General features: G+C 39.0%; 2 protein-coding genes and 1 long non-coding RNA gene across 6 annotated transcripts; 1 reads left to right on the top strand and 2 right to left on the bottom strand.

Moving 5' to 3' along the window:
• Positions 1-5,825: 5,825 nt before the first annotated feature.
• LOC137177235 (uncharacterized) lies at positions 5,826-7,037 on the bottom strand. The gene is made up of 3 exons (XR_010926019.1): positions 6,691-7,037; positions 6,307-6,546; positions 5,826-6,185 (listed from the first exon to the last, which is right to left on the bottom strand). It is a non-coding gene; the product is annotated as an uncharacterized lncRNA (long non-coding RNA).
• A 2,305-nt stretch (positions 7,038-9,342) lies between these two features.
• LOC137177234 (neuronal acetylcholine receptor subunit alpha-2-like) lies at positions 9,343-13,637 on the top strand. The gene is made up of 4 exons (XM_067583409.1): positions 9,343-9,686; positions 11,256-11,758; positions 12,180-12,633; positions 12,729-13,637. The coding sequence occupies exons 1-4, from the start codon at positions 9,495-9,497 to the stop codon at positions 12,852-12,854; spliced, it is 1,275 nt and encodes a 424-aa protein (XP_067439510.1). The 5' UTR covers positions 9,343-9,494; the 3' UTR covers positions 12,855-13,637.
• Positions 13,638-17,265: 3,628 nt separating this feature from the next.
• On the bottom strand, positions 17,266-20,695 carry zgc:113142 (uncharacterized protein LOC503524 homolog). 4 transcript variants are annotated; one of them, XM_067583404.1, is made up of 5 exons: positions 20,462-20,695; positions 19,369-19,759; positions 18,703-18,855; positions 18,485-18,618; positions 17,266-18,099 (listed from the first exon to the last, which is right to left on the bottom strand). In XM_067583404.1, exons 1-5 carry the CDS (start codon positions 20,678-20,680, stop codon positions 17,734-17,736), a joined length of 1,263 nt encoding a protein of 420 aa, XP_067439505.1. In that variant the 5' UTR covers positions 20,681-20,695; the 3' UTR covers positions 17,266-17,733. The 4 variants fall into 4 exon arrangements, with proteins under 4 accessions (XP_067439505.1, XP_067439508.1, XP_067439507.1 ...); XM_067583407.1 differs by lacking the exon at positions 20,462-20,695 and adding an exon at positions 19,967-20,381; XM_067583406.1 differs by lacking the exon at positions 20,462-20,695 and adding an exon at positions 19,974-20,381.
• Positions 20,696-23,156: the final 2,461 nt, after the last annotated feature.

Raw genomic sequence — 23,156 nt, 5'->3', positions numbered from 1 at the left:
TAAAAAGATACACTTTATAACTAAACAATTACATCTGATTTCCACTCATTAACTTTGTCTCTGAAATGTCCTGAATTCGGTCCACACATTTTTGCTCTGAATGCATAGTCACTTTTGCTTTTATTTCTAATCAAACATCAACAACAAACATTGTTGTCACCAAACAACAAATAACTTTTATTAAGTATTCATTATTATATATATAAAAAAAATACTTTATTGCAAGAATGTACAATGTAGACTTGCACAAGTTTAAATATGATAGTATTCATACTTTTAGCATTCTAAGAATATTAAATATTTTACTGTGAAGAGGAAAACAAAGAAAGAAAAATCAATAAACATATAGATGGAAGAAAGATAGCAGATAGTAATATATAAAAGGGGGCTGGAGGGATACAAAAGGGAAAAAAGGAGATTAAGCCACGTTTGAAACTGAATTGATTACAGTTCTCAAGTCTGAATCCTTATTTTATAACACTAGAAAGTATTTATTTTGTCTGTCAAACCATGTTTGTCCTCCCTACACATAAAAAACACCAAAGAAAACCTAACCAAACTAAACAGTAACATAAACAGACTGTTTTCAGACCTCCCAAACTGACTTTGTAGAAAATAAGCAAATGAAAAAACATTTTATTTCCTGTTCTTTAACTGTCAGAACAGTGTAAGTGTTAGACCTGCAGCCCAATCTGTAGGTTGGATGTTTGAATTCTAATGAGCTTCATTAGTCAAACGGTGTGCAAACAGATTGTTTCACAGCCCAGATAAATTTAAGTCTGTATGGGTCAAACTCAGCAGATACTTACACTTTCAATCTGTTAAAGAAACATTGACTTGCTTTCAATAAAACCCTGAAAACGAGTCATGTGTTCACAAATTTGCTCCATGTGTAATTCTTAAAGTATTATTTTAGAACATATGCCATGTATGTTGCCAAATTCTTGACTTGTTTTTCTTAGGTTGCGTCTGGTCCAGAACCCCTTTTATGGAGGCAAATATCCATCAGGAAAAGAAAAAAAAAAAAAAGTAATTCAAAATGATGAAACTATAAGTTAAAATTTTGACTTATAAAGTCGACATTAGGAGACATTAAGTCAAAATTATGAGATACTAAGTCAAACTGTTGATTTCCTACATCATAATTATGCCAACATTATGAGCTATAAATTCAGAATTATGAGACACAAGTCAAACATTTTACTTACTGAGTCATAATTACGAGCTATTAAGTCAAAATACTGAAATTGTAATTCAAATATTTAACTTGTTTGGTCAATATTAATGAGATAAGGAAGGAAGGAATTTTAGATGTAAGTGGAAATGGGCTTCCAGATATTTTGAATTGGTGAGGTCATGTGACATACAGATAGTGGTCTCCAAACAAAACAAACACATTTATGATAAGAGCCCCAGAAAGGCTTTGTATCGACTACATGAATACACACTCATCTTCGTCCCTCTGCAGCAGCTCTTTGTGAGTCAAACCTGAGATTTACGTCCTTCCAGCTCTTCCAGTTGACTTTTCTCCCTGACTGGTGTCAGTTCCACTCAGTGAGGGAGGCGTGTAGAGATGCAGAAACACTTAGTATTAAAATCAGCACTTTAATCTGCTGATTCAAGCACTTTGGCATGTCTGACTTTAATGATATATTCACACCCCAAATACTACTTACATACAAACCAGAGAAAGAGAGAGGGGGTCACACACTGCCTGACTGTAAGAGAGAGACTATCGACCCTGGTGGAGTGTGTGTGTGTGTGTGTTTGGTCTCCTCAGTCAGTTATAATCCTACTGTGATCCTGAGAAAAGGAAAAACACAACTTCAAATCTTTATGCTTTTAAAATTGCCTTTATGGGGTGTTACTAGAAAAAAGGGTAAAATGAGTAAGGGCAAAGTGTTACTTTTAGAAAAATGGGTAAGATGATTAAGGATGGGTGTTAAAAAGTGAAAGTGTCCAGCGTTCCACAAGAAAAAAAAGCAAAAATTAAAAGAAATGTCAGAAAAAAGTAACAATTTCCAAAGATTGTCATGCCTTATGATTTCTTCATTCATTTAACCTTCAATTATATTGTTTTCAAAGATGTCCAGTCTGTCAGGTTCAATTTTGGGGAAACGTGTATAAAAGGACGCGTAAGACAAATGCGATATTTCAATCCGATGGACTCATGCAGCCACAAAAATAGAACGTCTTGGGCTTGAATATTTAATTCAGTGTAAACATCAAAGAGTTGGAACAAGCTGATATATAATACATGTGAAAGTGTTATACTTTGAAATAAGATTTTAACAGAAAGAAGGCGTGAAAGCATTAGAAAAAAATGACAGATTGATACTAATTGATGAGCAAAAAATGCATTAATAAGTTTTGGAGAGAAAATCTGCCTATCAAGTGACATAAGCACCACACTTTATGCAGTGATGATGATGATGAGTCCAAAAAGTCTTGAATACTAAATTAAATCACATTTTATTGGGCTTATTACCTGCTCATAATGAATTCAAAGGCTCATTGATAATATAAAGTATGAATGATACAACAACTCCAGTAACTAGTTACCACATCATCAGGCAGCAGTGGTGGAATATAACTGAGGCTCCAGAAGAGCAGTTTTGAGGTACTTGTCACTTTATACTTCTACTCCACTAGAGGGAAATATTGTATTTTTTACTCTACTACCAGCAAAAGTTACTTTACAAATTGGGATTATGCAAACAAAACATAAAATATGATGCGTTATTATAGATTAAACTATGTAACTGTATATAAAATTGTTCAAATCCGCTCCACCTAACCCAACTACAACAGTAACACATTAACACATCAGTAGCTAATATTAATATAATCATATGTTGATAGTTCCAGTTTTGTTAATGATACTTCTGTACTTTTAAGGAACATTTTGAATGCAGGACCTTTAGGATGAAGTCAAGTAATGTGGGACACTTTTTGGTAGATTACCAAACAAAAAAAACACCTAAAATTCTGAAGATTACCTTAAGTGGTAATTTTTCTGTTATGGATCTCTGTTATATTTATATAAAGAAAATATGTTGCCGAGTAAAATCGAGAACCTCTTCCTCACTCCGATGACATGTTCAAATAAAATGGGACAGCTGGTAAGGTAAAATGGGACGCCAAACAATTCAGCTTAATTTAAGAACAATTGTATTTCATGCAGTAAAGTGCATTGTGAAAATACTTTGATAACAAAATGCAACATCTTACAACCATTTTAATGTTATATCCTCATCGTTTTATTACCAAAAAGCGAAAATCAACATGGCTGCTTTGTAAGTTCTGGGACCAGATATATTTTGAATCTTTGCTCCGCCCACCCGAGTTATCTCAGACTACTCAAAATGATTGTTTCAAAGGACATTTGCAGCAACAATGCAATAACTTGTTTGGTGATTGGCTGCTTATATTAAGGAGCAAATGATGTAAAAACCTTATTTGTCCCTTTTTACCTGATGTCCCACATTACTTGACTTCACCCTCGTGGTAAAGAAATATTTTTTACTGTGTTTTATTGCTATTTTTACTTGAGTAAAGGGTCTAGCTAGCTGCATGAACTGATTTTATTACATTTTCAATTGATTTAGAAGCACTGTTTTAATCCAGGAGGATGTTAATGGATCAAGTTGAACCTAAATCCTCCAGAAACTGTTGAATACTTCACAAAAATGTTAAGAATTTTTTCACAAAAAGACTTGTGATCAGAATTTTGTAGAAATATTATAAGATTTGAAGATGCCACTAGAAGAATCGCTGAGCCTCAAAAGGAATATTACACCTCAGTGATGTGATCGCATCCTGATGACATGTAGTGTTTGGGAGGTTGTGGCTGTGATTCATCCAGCTGTGTGAGAGCGACCGGGACAGACTGTTTGGAGAACAAAAGGCTGAACACTTGTGAGGCACCTCGAGCTTCAGCTTCACCCACAAACTGCAGAATCTGTTTCTATTCTTTTCAAATGGAGCCTAAAATAGATCTGACACCGACTTCAGCGACCGCCGCGCTTTACTGCTGGAGCCTCATCAGCTGCGGTGAGTGAGGGGGACAAATCTCACAGCTTCTACTGGAATTAACTGATGTGATTTATCCTACAAAACAGGCTGATAATAGTAATACAAAACTTAACAGAGGTGTTCAGCCACTCAGTAGATATTCTGAGGCATTTTTATCCCCTAATGTTACTGTAGTGAGTTTATAATGACTTTCATCTTTTGTGGTATCACTTTAATGCATGTGTAATACTCAGAAATTTCATGGGTACCTGGAGGCATTTCACAATCTCCTATAAGAATCCTATAGTCATATTAATGAAGTCAGCTGTAAATGGGTAAATGAGTATTCTCATGTTGTTCTTTTAACATTAACAGAGTGATTTTGACAATTAACATTTTGTAGTGATTTTTTAATATTTGGGACTTGACTTTCTAACATTTAAACTCTTTTTTTTACCTCCTGTAGCAGGAGTTCAGTATAGACCTGAAGCCAATTTTCAATCTCCTATAGCAATCCAATTGTCATATTCTTGTAATATCCATCTTAAATTTACAATATTATAGTTTTTTTCTCATTCTGTTAACCTGATTTGGTTAGATGTAGAAAAAATAAATATACACTTTCATTCCAACTACCTAGAAATACAAAAAATATGAAGCTAAATAAAAGAAAGAAGAAGATGTGAGGCATGAAACTGAGGAATGACACTGGATGAATTATTTCCATTGCGGTCCTGGTTGCCCGAAATCATGATAACAACAAAGACCTGCTGTGAGGATTGAATCTACATGTCACAACCTTCACAGCAGGTCTTTGTTATCATCACGATCTCTTCTAACATCTGGCAGATGACAGAAACGTGATCTAATAACTACTTAACCTCAGATATCTCATTTGTGTGCACTAATCTCTGCAGAAAGCACCTTTTAAATGGTTAAATTTAGATCCTTTTACACCACTTGGAGATTTTAAAATGTTATTATTTTATGTTTTTTTGATGCTTGTAACTGTTTTTATTGATCCTTTGTTGATTGTGACTGTCTGACCTCAGTTGTGTTGTTTCTGCTGGTCATGTGTCTGTGATTATGAATGTTTCTTGTTCTCAGGTCTCAATGAGAATGTCAGATTAAATACAATAAATACAAAGAATTAATGTGCAGTATGAATTACTCATCACAAGTAGTATTTTTTTAACTGAAATACTAAGTACACTCTTAATTTTTCACTTTTAAATAAAGCGTTTTTAATCCAAGTATCTCACGTAATCTGGTTTGCTGTTCCAAATTTTGGACGGATTTAGATCCAAAAGAACCACATCTTTAAATTTTGACAAATTTTTTTTTACCAAATTTCCTAAAATTTTAAATTCCATTGTAAAAATGAGCAGAGTTTATGCATCTTGGATTTGACCATGCCGGAAAATTTAAACTATTTTACTACACATTTCTGTAAAAATGATTCCAAAGCTCTGTATAACCATTTTAAAGGAAATCAAATTCAGTTCAGGTGTCGCTTTTAACACTGTGCCTCATTATAAGAGGGTGTTAAATTCATGTTGTTGAAGTATGAACAAGTATCCATGTTGCAAACTGAATAATACACAGATTTAAACATGATTCTCTTCCTGTCGTCAGCATTTAAATGCTTGAAGTTAGATTTTCACACCTGTACAGATTAAATCAGATATGCATGAGCTGCAGTGATGCTGCTGCTGTTCTGCTGATGCCACCAGAAATCTACTCCATAAAAACAAGCAAACTTAATGAGAATGCCACACGGTGAAGTGCATTTTAATCACAGAGGATTTGTTAAAAATGTCTTGGTGAGCAGAAACTGATACGTATCAACAACAGACGAGTTAAACCACAATTATTGGTTGTAAATACGAGATACAGTAACAGGATAAATATCACAAAACCACAAAGTACTCTGCAGACATTTAGCGTCTCATGTCTGAATCCTGGGACACAAACGGCAACACATCTGTCTCTCCCCCGCTGGCAAACCCTTACCTGCAACATCATTTTGTCGGTTATAAATAGCCAATATAATCACAAAAACTGGCATTACACACATTTTGCACAGTTTGTGCTCTTGGCTCACTGTTTCTTGCACTGGCTAATCCTAAATTGCTTGCTGGTGATGCCAGATTGCTTGCCAGAGTTCAAAGCTGTGTGAGAGAGAGAGAAAGAGAGAGAGGCAGGGAGGGAGAGATGCTGGTCTTAAAGAGAACAGTGAACAGAGAAAGAGGATATTTTACCACATGCAGCCTCAATTAATGCTCATTTAACCTTTTAAATTGAGATTAAATCTCATCCTCTGATGATGAGCGATGGCTGTCAGAAAACATGGAGAGCTGGGAATAATCTCTCCTCTCCATCTCTCTGTCAGTGCTGGCTGAAGACTGGACTCGTGTCCACACTGAGGACGAGCTCTTCAGGAGTTTGTTTGGGGGCTACAACAAGTGGTCGCGTCCGGCGCGCAACGTCACCGACGTGGTCATCGTCAAGTTTGGCCTCTCCATCGCACAGCTGATAGACGTGGTGGGAAAAACACACGGACAAAAAAACTGAGCACATGCCTTCAAAAACTGATAATATTTCCCTTGTGTTAAGAATTCCAGAAACATTTTCACACATATTTTGTTTCTAAAAAATGTTTGAAAGTTTACTCACTTCCAACATCCACACACAGCACTCACGGACTGTCTTTGTCGATTTCTGGCTCCAAAACAGGACGAGAAAAATCAGATGATGACGACCAACGTGTGGCTGAAACAGGTAGAGAAGAGACTGACTGTCAAGAGTTTTCAAATAAAGTTGCTTATTGTCAACCTTTTGTACCGATACTCATCATCTTTCAATTTGACTTCTCTAGTGTGTGAAGTGGTTGTTTTAAACTGTCTTATAAACGGTGTGTGTTGACAGGAATGGACAGATTATAAACTGCAGTGGAGTCCCTCCGACTTTGACAACGTGACGTCCATCAGAGTTCCTTCTGAGCTCATCTGGGTGCCCGACATTGTGCTGTACAACAAGTAAAAATACATTCACACATTAACACCAAAAAAAATGCAGTATGCTTCAGTTGTGTAACCCTCTTTATTTCTACTTTTACACTAAGGATCAGTGTGATCAGTTGGCAGAAAATATTGGAAGAAATGGAACAAAATATTCATAAGTATGTTTTAATTACTGTATAATCACCTGAAAATAAGAATTGTTGTGTTTCCATTACCTTAGAATGAGCCCTTTATATCTACATAGGGAGCAGGTCCTCTTCCACAGAACCCGTCATGTTGCACCGCCATGTTTCTACAGTAGACAGACGAACCAAACACTGGCTCTAGACAGGGCCTTTTTCCTGTTTATCACGAGTTTTGCAGCCACCGTAGGTTCTCTTACATGCTTGAAAGGGAAGGGCAATCTGCAATCTCACTGCTGCATGCCACCAGGGTCGGACCGGTAATTCAGCCCTGGCAAGTTTTATCTGGACCAGCTCCATTATTCCCCAACATACGCACTTATGAGTTGCAAAAAGCAATATCAGCCTATGTATGTTATTATTTATAACTAAGCAATAGAAATTACGTTGACGCCCTAACAACAGGTTTACTAAATAGCCAAAAAATAGCATAGAGGAAAAGTTGGCACCCCAAGAGGCGCACTTACGATTTTATTTGTTTAACAATTGATATTGTACTCTCAACGCACTTAGGCTACAAAATAAGCCTAGTCTAATAATGATCTGAAAATGTGTCTGAAATTGTACATTAATTAACAGCGCTCTATTTATCGTCAATCATCCGACATTGTGTTCGACGCTGATCTGATGCAATTCACATATCAGGCTTAACAGTCAGGATTTCATGTGACTGACACTATTTAAACATTAATTCGTTGCTGTTGTCAGGCTGTGACAAGCAGCATACTTGCACCCTATTGGAGGGAAACCAGAGTGACTAATCAGCTGACATCATTTAAAAACACAGCTGTGTTAAACCCCATTACATGATTTGCAAAAATATATTGGCGCATCTAAGAAAATACAGATTACTGCCATTTTTCCAGGTATAAAATGTATATTTTCAATGTGTACACACATCCAGGAGCAGAAACGCAAGGACACACACACTGTACTTAACCAGAAATGACTTTCTGTCGGTGGAGCTGGAAATTATCTGTAGTGGTCAATTACCAATGTCCTCATCTGCTGAAGAGCATATAAGGAGGAAAGGTCACAAAGTGCTTTACAAGACGAAATGAAAATGGTAGACAACAAATGGTGAGAACAGTTTAAAAATTATACAACATTAGGAAGGAAATATAGAAGCACAATGAGTAAAATAATCAATCGCTCATGCCTACTATTATCATTGGTCATATATCTATTATTATAGTTGTTATTGTTGTTGCTGTGCATCTCTGCGTCTCTCCCACTCCCTTCCTCTTTCTCTCTCAACCCGACCGGTCAAGGCAGATGGCCTCCCTCCTAGAGCCCGGTTCTGTTTGAGGTTTCTTCCCATTAAAGGGGAGTTTTTCTTTGCCGCTGTAGCCAAGTGCTTGCTGATGGGGGAATGTTGGGTCTCTGTAAATTAAAGAGTACGGTCTAGACCTGCACTGTGTGTAAAGTGCCCTGAGATAACTTCTATTGTGATTTGTCGCTATATAAATAAAATTGACTTGATTTGACTTTGTAGTGTATTGAAATGACTTAAAAGATGAAAATGAATTCAAACCACAAGCATTGTGAAAGCACACTTATAAAAAATGTTTTTAAGAGGGATTTAAAAGAGGATAAGGGAGGATAAAAGAGGATAAGGAGCTCGCCAGTATATAGAGCCAAACAGCTTGATGATACCACAGCATTTCTGCATATTCCTGCATACCAATTGGTGATACATGCAAATGATCTTGTTGAATAAATGACCCCGATTCTGTTGCGACTATACGGCGATGTTGCATCATACAGTTTAAGTCAAAGTCTGGTTTCCTCCCTCGGGGCCTGATGAAGTATTACTTCTGAAATTTGTCTGGATGTAGAGGAAACTTTCTCCTCCCCCAGCGTGTAGGCTAAACGAGCTTGCATCATGATACAGCGTCATTGTCGTTAAAATTCAGTTATCAATTATTAAAAGTTGCCTGTGTTAACGGGCATAGCTTGAGGTTTATTGATTTAACTTTGAAACAAAATCAGACGGAAACCCGGGAGTCATTTCATCTGCTGAGTTCAGAGGAAAAATGATCTGTTTTTATCCAAAAAATAACTCAATTTTGGTGTTTCTTCTTTCTTTCTCATCAATTCTCAATCTTGTTTTCCCCTCTGACTTTGCTTTCATCCTGGATTTTCACTCCTTCCTTCCTTCTTTCACTTATTTTTTGCCTTTTTCTCTTCCCATTTTTCCTTGTCTCTTACCTTTGCCTTTACCCCTTTATCTCCTTCTCTTTCCAGTGCAGATGGAGAGTTCGCCGTCACCCACATGACCAAGGCCCAACTGTTTCACACTGGTCGTGTCCGCTGGGTGCCCCCGGCCATCTACAAGTCCTCCTGCTCCATCGACGTCACCTTCTTCCCCTTCGACCAGCAGAGCTGCAAGATGAAGTTCGGCTCCTGGACGTACGATCGTGCTAAGATTGACCTGGAGCCCTTTGAGACCACCGTGGACCTGAAGGTGGGAATGGATCTTTCTCGTCCTCACGTCGCCTTTTCTGTTCTTGTTCCTCCTCTGTTTGTTGTCCTCTATCCTTCCTTTCTCCCTCTCACTTTTGATTTTGAGTTCATGCCAATTGGCGTCTCTGTTGTCCTACAATTTGCCACCTAATGCTTGCTCTGCCTCTTTATCTCCCCTTATCTGTGGTTCACATGTGCAGAAGGATGCCAACTAAACACTCTGGCTGTTTACTTTTTAATTAGCGGGGTATTTATCAGCTTCTTGTTGCATTGCGGCATTCGGTTCAGGAGAAAACAAAATGCATAGATTAGTTTTTCAAGACCAGCTAAAGAGAGAAGCTGCCTAATCCTGCAGAAATTTCTCAAGTTGAAAAGGCTTTACTTAATTAAACATAGTTAAGTTAGTCTGATGAAGTTTTTAGTTTTTATCATTTTTAGCAACACATCCTTGATTTTTTTCTGCTTTTCACCAGAAAACTTTTAGGTTCCTTTACTGTTAAACCTTTGGAATTTCTTCCTTTTTATCTGATGGTCAGAGTTGTTTTATCCTTTGACATTTTTAGCCAGTTATGTAGCTTTACGGGCGGTACGGACATTGAGTGTTTCCAGAGGATGAATCCTATTAACGTTGGTGATTCTCTGACTTTTCATTTAGTGCTGCCAGCAGGTCAAAGGTTTCAATAATCCAGTGAACTATCTCCATTTCTACTTGATGGATTGGACCAAAATTTAATGTCATGTTTCCCAGATGATGTATCGTAATGACCCTGTGACTCTAGTGCCACCCTTTGAAAATATCTTGACATCATTTTCTTGATATCAATTGACACAATTGGCATAAAATTGGTTTTGAGTGAAGCATCTCCACAAGTATTGCTATGAAAAGTGCTACAGACATTCATGGTTCAATCAGAATGAATTGTAATATTTTTGGGGATCCTTGACTTTTGCTTTAAACCCACCATATGGTCAATACTTTGGTTTATGTGCAATTACCTGCAAAATAACATTCCCATCAGTCTCAGCTGTACTTTGTGCCGTGACAATAACATCACCTGTTGATATCAGCATATTAACATTGTCACTGGAAGCAAATCAGCATGACAAACACTATTATACCATCTACTATAACTTCTACATTTACGTCATCCCAGCTGCTACGGATCAAAATCAAAACTCAGGACCTTTATTCAACTCACTACTTGGTTTTCTTTAAATGAGCAAAGGTTTTACACTCTTTTACCAGGATCAGACTACACAATATTAGCTCAAGAATGGCCTGACCTGACACACTTGATGCATTGGAAAAAATGAGCATCAAGAATGACAATTGCTAGTTTTATTCCAGGTAGTTCGTCAAGTGGAAGATGTCTGATGCAGCATCTGTGATGCCTCAAGACGTCCAGACAAAAAGACTAGTTTGTGTTTTTGTTTGATCTTCTTTCTGATCACCTGACACAGTGACCATCTCAAGAAACTAAAATAATGCGTAGTCTGATCGCAGTATTAGTCCTGTTTTATCCCCTTTCTCTCAGTTTGACAGTTGTACGATTAACAATCTCCTCTTTAGGATTACTGGGAGAGCGGAGAGTGGGCGATCGTCAACGCAGTCGGCACCTACAACACCAAGAAATATGACTGCTGCCACGAAATCTACCCCGACATCACCTACTACTTCATCATCCGCCGCCTCCCGTTATTCTACACCATCAACCTCATCATCCCCTGCCTCCTCATCTCTTGCCTGACCGTCCTGGTCTTCTACCTGCCGTCGGACTGCGGCGAGAAAATCACGCTATGCATCTCCGTGCTGCTGTCGCTCACTGTCTTCCTGCTGCTCATCACCGAGATCATCCCGTCCACATCGCTGGTCATACCGTTGATCGGGGAGTACCTGCTCTTCACCATGATTTTCGTCACCCTGTCCATCGTCATCACCGTGTTCGTGCTGAATGTGCACCACAGGTCTTCGGTGACTCACACCATGCCTCGATGGGTTCGGAGGCTCTTCCTGTCGGCGGTGCCACGCTGGTTGTGCATGAAGCGTCCGCATCATGGTCTTGGGCCTGTAAGGTGGGAAAAAAGCGAAGGCCTCCATGTTTACTGTATGTCAACATTTGTTTGCTGTTTTTGAAAACCAAATGTGATTTGTTTTCGGTATTTTGCCTGTACAAACACACCAAATACATTTTTTGGACACTATGTTTAGTCCTAACATGGTAAAAACTTTTCTCCATGTGTTTTAATTTTTTTGGTTGTTGCTTATTTGAGGACAACTTCTTGTGTGACTGCTTGTGTTTAGACATTTCACATTTAAGTTTTAAGAACTTTGGCTTCTTTTGTTAAATAAAAAAGGGATTTTGAAGAAAAACACAACAATACCAAAGTAAGGTACTGAAAAAAGGTTTGGTGTTATATTGGGACTGGTATCAAATATTTTCCAGTGATACCCAGCTCTAGTTGAACGTTCTGCTAACTCACTTTGTTTTGTCAGGAGGCGCCACCTGACTGATAAACTCCTCCCAGTCCAGACTCCAGGTCCCTCCCACAGCACCTCTATCTGGATCACTCAGGAGACTGACATCGATTTCCATGGTTACCAGGATGACAACCGTTGCCACAGTAGCCACCAGCTTGACTCCCTGGATGCAAGAGATGAAATTCGCTACTGCGACCTTCACAGTTACCCAAACACAGATGATTTAGTGGGGTTCGGGGTGAGGATACCAGGACGGTCGAGGATTTCTTCTTCGCCTCAAGTGCTCGGTTGCACCCTCCTCCCACAGAGACACCCAACCACATTCAGTTTGGACTGGAACACCCCTTCTCTAGAGCATGGTTCGAACCAGAGCCCATTAGCCTCTGCTCTGTCTCCTGCAGTGGTATCGGCCTTGGAGGGGGTGACCTACATCGCAGAGCATCTGAGAGCAGAGGACGCAGACTTTTCAGTGAGTGCTCACCTGAAAGAGATCTTTTTTTAACACATTAAAACTCTTGTCTGATGAAGTTTGGACTGTTTTTGAGATCTGTTTTGTTTCTACAGGTGAAGGAGGACTGGAAGTATGTAGCCATGGTTGTAGACCGGATCTTCCTGTGGATGTTCATTATTGTGTGTCTGCTGGGGACAGTCGGACTCTTCCTGCCTCCCTGGCTCTCTGGGATGATTTAGAAACACGTTAAATGTCGGAAAGAATTAATAAAACAATGAATTATGTTTGTTCTCAGCCAACATGTTCGCATGTTTTGTATGTAAGGATAGAGAGACACAAAAATCAAGAATGTATTTACCTGCAATTTTTCTTTTCACAAACGTGATACTCAACACATAAAGGAACAGATGTAAAAGTGAGATTCAAAATTGCAAAACTGCAGACGAGAACCAAGTTTCCAAGTGACCCAAAAGGCGATGAGAATGAACCGTCTTCCTAAAATACCGTTTTACCATTTTGAATATGCTCTTTGAATTGCACTTCGAATGCAAATCTATGCTCAAACAAGCAGACTAGAACCCAAAAACGCTTTTCGGGAATGATGAAAAACCCCTAAATCCGTCTTACACTGTGCACAATCATTTGTTGAAGAATGTGTGTTTTTCTTTGCCGTCAAAGTCAATCAGCCAATATACACTGAGGAGGAGAGAGGATGAAAGAACTGACAAAGAGTGCGAAGAAGACTGACACTGAAAAAACAAGCACAAGCATCTGATGTAACTAGTCTCAGTGCTACTAAACCAAGGTGAGAGCAGAGGTAGGAAACAGTCTCGGAAAAATGAGACTCTATGTAGCTTTTTGGATTTTCACAATGAGTAGAAAACAACAGATTCATGTCACATGAAGGAGAAAAATTTCAACTGTGAAGCTCTCAGCTGCAGAGTCTGCGGAGCCTTACAGTTCTTACACAGTGACACTTGAAATCATCTCATCCGATTATCAAAGACGATTGAAAAGATGAGAGAGAAACGAAGAAGAAAGGAGATGTGGAAGGATGATCGGGGAAAGATTCCTTTAAAATATATAACTATTATGACCCTGATTGGCTAATTATACTTAATAAAAGTAGCTGTCAATCATAAGATATCACGGCTCCTCTCAGCTCCTAAATATCATATCTTCTCCATTATCAACATGATATATTCAGGTCAGAAATGCAGCACTTTTCTCAAAAACGGTGACCAAATCCCACCGCTATAATGCCTTTTTATTTAAAAGGTTAAGTAAAAATTGAGAATAAATCATCACATGGGGGATATCCTAATAAAAAGGTGTCAATTGGGCACATTTTCTTGGCTCAGCTCCTTGTAAAAACAGTACAGAAATAGTCTTTGTCTATTTAGCATCCAGTGATGCAATCAGCTCCTTATAGCTGCAATTTACTTCCTTTATTGAAGCTTTATGAACAAATTATATCCTCAAAATAGGACATCAAAAGGGAAGTGGAAACATTATTGTACTTGTCACCAACTACTAACTTTGCTCACATTGTGTTTGCTTTAAAGTCCCCATACACTTACCTGACTGCGATGTTTGAATGATGTCTGCGCAGAGTTTGAGTTTCACATTCATCTGCTCAAAGTGGAAAGTTTAAGGGATTTAAGGCTTACCCTACGAGCATGATTTGTGACATTTGACGACTAGTTTGGAACCATTTGTGGTCCAGTGCGCAACTTATATAAGTGTGATGTGGAAACTTGAAGCCACCAGTGCACAAACACTGAGAACAGACTTTCCAGTTGAAAAATATTCACATATTCATAGATTCTGGATTTTTTCTTAATGAGCACTAGATGTCATTTTCATTTTTTTTTCACCAGTTAAGTGAAGTTTTGTGTGACAAATGTATCAGACACAAATATTAAAAGCAGAGCATTTTATATGTCTTCTTTAAAGGGTCACTTCACCTAAATTACAAAAAAGACAAAAAAATCTAACTGTACCTCTCGTGACATCTTCATGCTCGTTTTGGTTTTATTTGTACAAGTTTTGTAGACATCTGTCTCAGATTTTAGCTGCTGCACCCAAATACGATGAGGTGAATTGAGTTTTGTTTGTGGCGCTCTCTACAGACATCACTGTGAACAGTTGTAGTAACTGTTGACACAACTTGACAGCAGAGATTTTTGTTCTTTAGATTGTCCAGAGTAACACTGACTGGTCCTGAAAATATACACTGCTGTTGATAAATTGTATTTTTACAATATATTATTATTATTATATAATTTATATAGCTCACTGTTACAAGATTACAGAAATACAGTGTGAACAAACAGGATGGCAATGCTATCCATCCATCTAGATATGTAGATAGATATACAGGAGAAAATATTTTGTCTGGATATTTTGGTGTAGCTACCCATGTAATAAAAGTCATTCATGTTCTTACCAGCTGGGTGCAGCATTGTCACACATTACACAAACGATAGTCTCCGTCTAACAGCTGGTTGACTTCACAATAAGCTACCTAACTGACACCAAAGCCTCAGGAAAAGAAACAATAATAATATTTATAGAGTTTTTTAAGACACTCAAAGATGCTTAAATAAAGTAGAATTTTTGTCTTCAGTTTCACACTGATATCTTCAGTATTTATTCATTTACAGTAACTATTTATTAGTTTAAACTTTGTGTTACTGTTTAACTTTGTAAGACAGAAAAAACTATCATAACGTGGTGTTACAGTAACTCATATGAACAAATGAACAAACACTGTGTGTCCTCAGCTCACTTTGACATTTTGAATCATTTTTAGAAAAACAAAAATCACAAGATTCAAGTAGGACGAGCAGTCACACGGTGGAAAGCCATCGAGGCCACAAGGCATGTAATGCAAAGACTCCTCAAGTCATCCGGCATGAAAACAAGATTTGTGATCTTATAGATCAGCACAGGAAAGCAATAATAGTATGAATGGACAGTTAACATGTGACTCTAGACTTGTTTTAATATTTCTACACCCCTGGGGGGATACAGTATCATCCAAACACACATAAATATAGACTTCTATTATCAAGGATATGTTACGCACTAATAGTCTCAATATATCCTGGTGCTATATGTCCTCCAGTGTCTCCCACGATGCTGGATGTTTAAAAAATTTCCTACAGTTGTATGACACTAATCTCGGTGATATTTGTAACTCAGAGCCATCATGTAACGCTGTAGGCTTTTTATACTTAATGGAGGCGAATCACCAACATCAGGTCATTTCTTTCATGCTTGACCTCTGTGACACTTCCACAAAGTTTTAGAACTTTAAGAATTTATTGCTTATTTTTGCTGCTTATATCTGTGAACTGCTGATTCCCTACAAGCCTGATTACTGCTTGAGATCATCTAGCAGTCAATAAGGGTGACTTTGTCCAAAGACTTTTTAAATCTTCTATCAAAACACATTTTTATCTTGCTCCTATTATTAGTTTTTAACTCTTTGTTCCTGCATTTCCCCACTTGTTTTACTGTAAAACATGTTATTGTATCATTTTTATGCTTCAGTGCAGACGTAAATCTAACATTCAGCTGCATAACAATCGCAAAGCAAATTTTCTGACTTGTAAACAGCATCCACGTCAACATCCAAGCTGTACTTACGTCTCGAAAAGGTGAGAATTTTGCTTAAAGCTCCATTACGTCTGACTTGGTGATTCATAGCGCAGAAAATGCCTGAAAGTCAAGAACATCATCCAAAGTCTGTCGTTCAGGATAAAACCACATGTAGTTGAAATCTCACTCGACCAACTCTGTAATCATACAACCATCTTGAGATGTCCTAGGAGTTGTTTCAGGGGACATATTAAGCTTTTTGGGATCTTCTGTTATTTTTATACTGTTATAATGTTGGATGTCTACGTTAAACATGGTCAAATATCCAAAACTTGAAGTGAATGTGTTTAAAAATGCTGCCTTCAAGTCAAAAGCGAGGGCTTCAGCCTGATCAGAACGCTCAGTTTAGGATGTTACCTCTATTTCCTCATCGTGATGACATCAAATTGTTCGTGCAGGTTGACGTCCTGCATACGGTTGTTCAAAGAGTTGTTCACGTTGTCCAATCACATATTTTGGATCAGATTCTGGCTCAAACATGTATGGATGTATTTAGTATGTATGTAGTTTCCATTTCCAGTGAAGAACAAGAAAAAGAAGTGAAATCTTACTACTACTTTTTGTTTACGTAGCCTCCAGAGCAGGAGGAAGCTTCCCAAAGCTGACCAATCAGAACAGAGCTGGCTCATCAGGAGGGAGGCTTTAAAGAGACAGGAGCTTAAACAGCCTGTTTCAAACAGAGGCTGAACTGAAGGATGCATAAAGAGCTAGTATGAGATAAATAAGGAGTTTTTTTGAACGGTAAATCATGCAAAGATATTCCAGTAGATCCCCAGAATATAAATACAGACCTGGAAATGTGCACGATACGTCCCCTTTAACATGGGAATCTCTTCCATATCTGCCATTCATCTCTTTTTATGTGTACGCAGCATAAAACTAAATCCAAAAACAGGCTGCAAGATATTACTGCAAAGAAGAAAAAATATGCATCATAATATCACCTACATACGGCACAATTCAAACAAGGGACAAAGACCCAAATGCAATTACAATAAGACTTTACTAGAAACTATATGATCAATAAACAGGCTTTTCTGCAACAAGGAGGCAGAGAGAAAGTTGTTGAGGTACATTGCAGGATTTACTGGGGCTTAATGAGGTAATGAGTATGTCATATGAATGACATACAATACATGGAGGGAATACAACTGCATTTCACTGTGCAATCTTTGCAGATATCTGAAAAAGTCCTGTTTAGGGATTTAATATTTGACTAAAAGACATTAGTGTTGGTCCCAAGATCTAAAATGATGCAGCTCCTTTAATGTTTGCACATTTTCATTGTCATTATTCCAAAAACAACAACAGATAACGAATAAATGATAAGAACTAAACACACCAGAATGATACAAATAATAAAATCACAAGAAACAGTTTTTATACACTTACTAGGGAATAAAACAGAAGGAAAGAAATATCCAAATGTTTCTCAGGCCACAACAAAAAAAGTTATTTCGAGTAAAGCATTTCTTTTCTTTTAGTGTACATGGGGCTGAGAGAGAACACAGCATCAGCGAGACCGGTGGGGAGGAAGGGGAAGAGCTGGAAGAAAAAACGATCCATCGCAGAGACCAGCAGGTATCTGGATTTAGGCTGAGCGGATGTGACCGCGTGCATCATGGCATCGATGACCACGTCGGCCTCCTTGAATCCCGCCTTGCACGACGACACGAAGTACTCGCTGGCCAGCTCGATGTACTGCCGGTTGAACGTTTGCTTGCGCTCGTCATCTAACTTCTCCCAGATGTCCGAGGCGGTTTTCATCCTCAGGATATTGGTGGCTCGGCCGAAATTACCCGGCTGGATGATGCTGACCTGAAAGTGGAAAGACAGATGAATTAAACGTTGAACTTCAGTCGAAGTGCTTTTCTTCCTTTCTAAAACACAAACTAGACATTTGACAGAAAGGATAATGCACCACTGGCTGGAAAGCACCCGACACAACACCATAGGCTATAATGAGACACTAATTCCCTTCATGCTCTCTCATGTTGGGTTCACACCAAATGAAAGCCATCAAACTGCTTCCTTTGATCCCTTCGGCATCCGCAAACTCTTAAAGTTTGTTTGCGTCCTCTTTACCCACAGGCGTCATGAAATTCCTTTCATTTTATCTACCGCAGACGTCCCACCATGTTCCACATCAATGCTCCGGAGTGTCACATGATGTGTGTGGTTTTGTTTTCCAACTTAACAGTACCTTCACACCAAAACTGGCCATTTCAACCCTCAAGCAATCGGCAAACGCCTCCAGCCCTCTCTTCGACACACTGTACGCTCCCATGTTCAGGCAGTTGAAGAAGGCGAAGATGCTCGACACATAAACCATCCGTCCTGCAGCAGTCAGGAGAGAAAAGAACTCATTTTTATAACCGTACTGTACCATCACTGCAGTAAGAATGTGAGGTTTTACGTTACCTTTAGCAGCACGAACCAGAGGTAGAAATGCGACGGAGGTCCTGATGCAGCCAAACAGGTTGACGTCGACCATATTGCGGAAGTCTTCAAAGGTGCTCCATTCAATCTCTGCCCAGTCTGAGATGCCGGCATTGTTGACCACTGCCCACAAGCCTGACATTGACAAAAAGAACTAATTGATTAGGCTTCAGACAGTAATTAGATCTTTGTAGAGCTAAAAATATGAGAAAAACAGGTGCAGAAGGGATTTAATGGATTATTTCTGTTTAAAAAAGTGCACACACAGAGTGAAATAAATTAATTTGCATAAACATACAGTGCATTTTGTTTCATGACATTCTCTTGTTAAGAGAATATTTGAGATGACATGAATATGACAATATCTTGTGTTCATACTTTAAATACTTCTTGATTTGCAAAATAAAGTTTTTTTTATCTCCATATAAGCACATATTATCTCAAAAAATACTGTATATACTATAATTTTGACTTAGAAAGACAACATTTAAGAGTCAAAATCATGAAATAAGTTCTGACTCACTAACATGTTAACTTATTATTGACCCTGAGTATTTCTACTTTTGTCCTTTCTTGCATTTCTTCTGTCTTCCACACACATTAAAGCTGAATGCAAGTTAAATTGTGTCATTTTTGCTGCACCATTACCTTTCTCTGGCAGGTTGTCTTGGACCATCCTCTTCGCCTGCTGCACATCTTCATCACTGGTGACGTCCAGCTTGAGGATTTTCAGATTACTGGAGCTCTGCCTCACCAGGCTCTGGGCCCCGGCTCCTTCTGGAGACAAACACCCAGCAAAGACCACAAACCCCTGTTGGTCCAAACACCGAGCCAGCTGGTGTCCAAAGCCGCTGTCACAGCCTGTTATCAGCACAGCGTAGCCGGACCCGTCCTCCACAGGGCTGCGGCGATGGCGGGAAACCAACTTGGCAATAACAAACAGCAGGACAGCAGAGATAGGGGCGATGCCGATGATTTGGCCGATGAGTAAAAGCGTGTTCATGCTGGCGAAGCGTCTGTGAACCACCGTGTCTGGATACTGTTGGGTTTGAGAGGAGTTATTAGTTATAATTCATAATTATCAGAGGTAATTATGGATTAAGCAACTTGCTTTTCACTCGCGGTGGCACAAACACAAAACTTAACAGGCAGCAACTTAAAAATACAGTAGCAAACGTTAAAACACACAACAACAATACAAACACTGAGCTCATAAACACACTAATATGATCTCTGCCCGGACAACCTCTTACGTGTGTCGCTCTCCAAAGCGAACCAGTGTTATAAATCAACTGGTTTTCCTGTTAACTGGTTACCTTCGTTTATAAACGTCGGGGGTTTCTCATGGCAACAGCAGATGTTAAAATCACGGAGAGGAAACGTAGCTGACCTTTTAAATCAAAACAAGGTCGAAGTAGGCGCGTCAGGGCGGTTTGACGCGCGTCATAACGCTTCTAGCGCGTGTTCGGCCATTGAAAACAATTGATTTAATTCAAAACGCGCGCGTCAGACGCTTCCAGTGCGTTTAGGCCTGTAGAAGTTATCCGCGTCTCCGTGAAGAAAAGTCCTTTCTTCCCTCTACAGGTAAGAGTGAGGGTGCTGGGTTGCAAACAGCGGCCTCTCGCGGATCCGGTAACGTTAATGATGGTGTTCGGAAGAACGCGGGTCGAAGTCTCGTCTCGTCCCGCGAGAGGAGAAGCTCCAAAAGAAAAAGGGGAATAAGCACACGTGTACTACTCACGTTCGTTGGTGATCTGGCTGATAGAAAGGGCGAACCTCCTCCTGAGCAAAAATACCAGAAAGTAGACGAGACTTGCTCCCGACCCATGTTTAAAAGGGGGAGTGATGTCAGGGCTCCGTTGCCATGACTCCCTGTGTTGTTGATGCGTCTCTGCCAATCAGAGACGAGAGCCTGACACTTCCTGTTGGGTTCGCCCTTAGGTGCGAAATTGCAAGGCATCAGTGGAAATGGAGTCTGTGAGCAAACTCCTTTGTTTCCAGGGAACAAAGGAACAGTACAAAGTCAAGAGTTTGTCTGACCTTATGGTGGAGGTCCAACGATACTATCTGTCTACCAGCAAGCTCACACATTATATACTTATTTACAACACTTCATCGTGAGGGCTGGTGGGTTTTCTTTCTGATGTGTCAGGGTGAATTTCACGCAATTCTTTCAGGTTTTCATGTGACTCTGTCGACTGAGAGGCAAATCAACTGTGTTGTTGTTGATGACTTAAGAGCATGTCCCCAGCAATGTTTATTCAAAGAGGAATTAGTACAGGATTATATGAATTATGACTCTTATTCTATTACTAATTAACTATGAAACCCTTTTAGACACACTTTATATAATTTCCAATCTAGTAGAAAGCACACAGTTTTATGATAACAATTTGACTCTTATGTGGCCTTATCAAGATCCAGAAATTACCAATTTAGGAAGATTAAGTCAACAGGATTATGTAACCGCTGGGGCGCCATGCATTTTATTTGATGGGGCACAGTTTCATAATACATACTGTATATTAATGTTCACATCAACCCAAGTTTTCACCAGTAATTATCTGCTTTGGCTTCTGTGTTTAATGGCCTCCCTATCAGTAAGTATCTGCAAGTATAACTGAATGACACATTAACAGTATATTGTATTTAATTGCAACTACAACTACAAACTCTTGACTTTGTATTGAAGTTCTTTGATAAATGTGCAATGCAGCATACGTCTCCAAGGAAGGCTGAATTGAAGGCAACTGGACTTCTTAGTTGAAGATACTTGAAGACGTCTCATCCAAGGGGCTTCTTCAGGTCTAACTGGGGAGTCCCAGGTGTTTAACCTCTGTGGGGTCGTTGTCAAGGTCATAGATATCACTTGGTTCGTTACTGCTCCTGATTGTTGTTACAACAGTCGTTGGAGTCACCTGAGGCCAAAAGTGAATGGTTGTTAAGTCTCCTGGGAAGGGATAAAAGGACAGCATGGGTCTGCCGAGATAGATTGGAGGGCCTATTTAAGGGGAGAGTTGTTGGTTTGAGAGAGAGCAGAGGGAACAGTGAAAGAGCTTGGTGGAAGGAAAATGGAAGCTGAGGATTTTGCTGAATGCTGGATGTGGAGCTTTGTCAGAAAAAGCACACGGTGGCAAGAATGAAGTGGCCGGAGTTCAACTGATCGACATAAAACACTCTGCCTTGATAGTCGTCGAGTATATGTCCAAGATACAGATGGAAAAAGCCTTGAAAGTCTTGGTGTTGGGTGCTGGGATGGATGAGTACCATGTTCCATTTAGCAGGAAAGCTCCAATAAAAGGTGTCGTTGATGGAGTCTCACGCAGAGCGGATGCAAGGAGATTGAAAGAGTGTAAAGGGGTGACAGACAGAATGAAGAGGTCTGACAAAGTAGTTAATGAAAAGTATGAAACTAAATCTGTTGTGCTTCACTTTGATCTGGAGTACTTGCCTGATAGAGGGCTCTGGGACCACTTGTTGTACCTTGTGTTTTCTCAAACCTTTGCAGTGTGAGATTGTTGGAAGTTCAGTCAGACCTTTGGTTAGATCTAAGAACAGACTTACACATGAAGAAGTTGATAAGACATGTTATGATGTGAGACAAGAAGCTAAGGAGGACAAATCAATCAGGAAGTATGCTGAGTTTTGCTTTTGTAAGCATCAGGTGAAATTTTTGGCCTTTTTGACAATGGTAACTAACTGCACTGCTGGAGTAGAAAGAATCTGAAAAAACTGACATAATTGTAGATGCAGCAAGGAGATTTCTAGGTGCTGTGGAAGTTTCTGGAGAAGGTTTGCAGCAGATGTTGAGATTTTAGTTTCTCTCAAACACCTGAAAAATAGAGAATTTATAGAAGAGTGGGAAATGGGTGCACATGATCATGCCTAAGTCTGAGTTATCCTGAGTTAAGCCAGTTAAGTTTGATTTGCTTGTATTCATTTCTTTTTTGAGACACTGGACAGAATAAATCTACTTACTCAACAAGTCTCTGAGTTTTGTCTTTGGAGCCGTTTCTAAACAAACTAATGTGACCAAACCCCTTCATGGTGAAGGAACATGTCACCCAGGGCAGCGGTTTATCCCTCTGACGTGTTTTTAATAGTTTTTGTACGACAACAGATCTACAGCAAAGAGGAATAAGATATATCAGGCCTTGGATACTAACACAATACATGTGAGTAGGTCAGTTAATTGTTGATGTGGCTGCATGAGATTAATTAATGATAAAAATGTAGAAAATCACCAGCCATGTCCTTTAAGTCTGAAGAACCTCACAGTTCTATCTTTATCTTGCAATCTTGAACATATACAGCACCCTCTAGTCTTCAGAATGTGTCACTACATCATCTCTTTTATGGGATCTATCTGAATTCAGTCATATATTAATGCTAATTTATTTTTAATTGGGTTTTTGAGTTTTATTTTTTGGACAAGA

Source organism: Thunnus thynnus, chromosome 24, assembly GCF_963924715.1.
Source record: "Thunnus thynnus chromosome 24, fThuThy2.1, whole genome shotgun sequence".
In the NCBI taxonomy this organism is placed as follows: domain Eukaryota; kingdom Metazoa; phylum Chordata; class Actinopteri; order Scombriformes; family Scombridae; genus Thunnus; species Thunnus thynnus.
Note: the sequence above shows the minus strand (reverse complement) of the source record. Positions and strands in the feature narration are given on the sequence as shown.

Excerpts from the sequence above, each read along its gene's own strand:
- LOC137177234 (XM_067583409.1), top strand. The coding sequence starts at position 9,495 with ATGACCAAGGCCCAACTGTTTCACACTGGTCGTGTCCGCTGGGTGCCC. Across the intron at positions 11,759-12,179 it reads CATGGTCTTGGGCCTGTAAG|GAGGCGCCACCTGACTGATA; the intron begins GTGGGAAAAAAG and ends TTGTTTTGTCAG. Across the intron at positions 12,634-12,728 it reads CAGAGGACGCAGACTTTTCA|GTGAAGGAGGACTGGAAGTA; the intron begins GTGAGTGCTCAC and ends TTGTTTCTACAG.
- zgc:113142 (XM_067583404.1), bottom strand. The coding sequence starts at position 20,680 with ATGCCTTGCAATTTCGCACCTAAGGGCGAACCCAACAGGAAGTGTCAG. Across the intron at positions 19,760-20,461 it reads CAGCCAGATCACCAACGAAC|TATCCAGACACGGTGGTTCA; the intron begins GTGAGTAGTACA and ends CAAACCCAACAG. Across the intron at positions 18,100-18,484 it reads TGGCCAGTTTTGGTGTGAAG|GTCAGCATCATCCAGCCGGG; the intron begins GTACTGTTAAGT and ends TTCCACTTTCAG.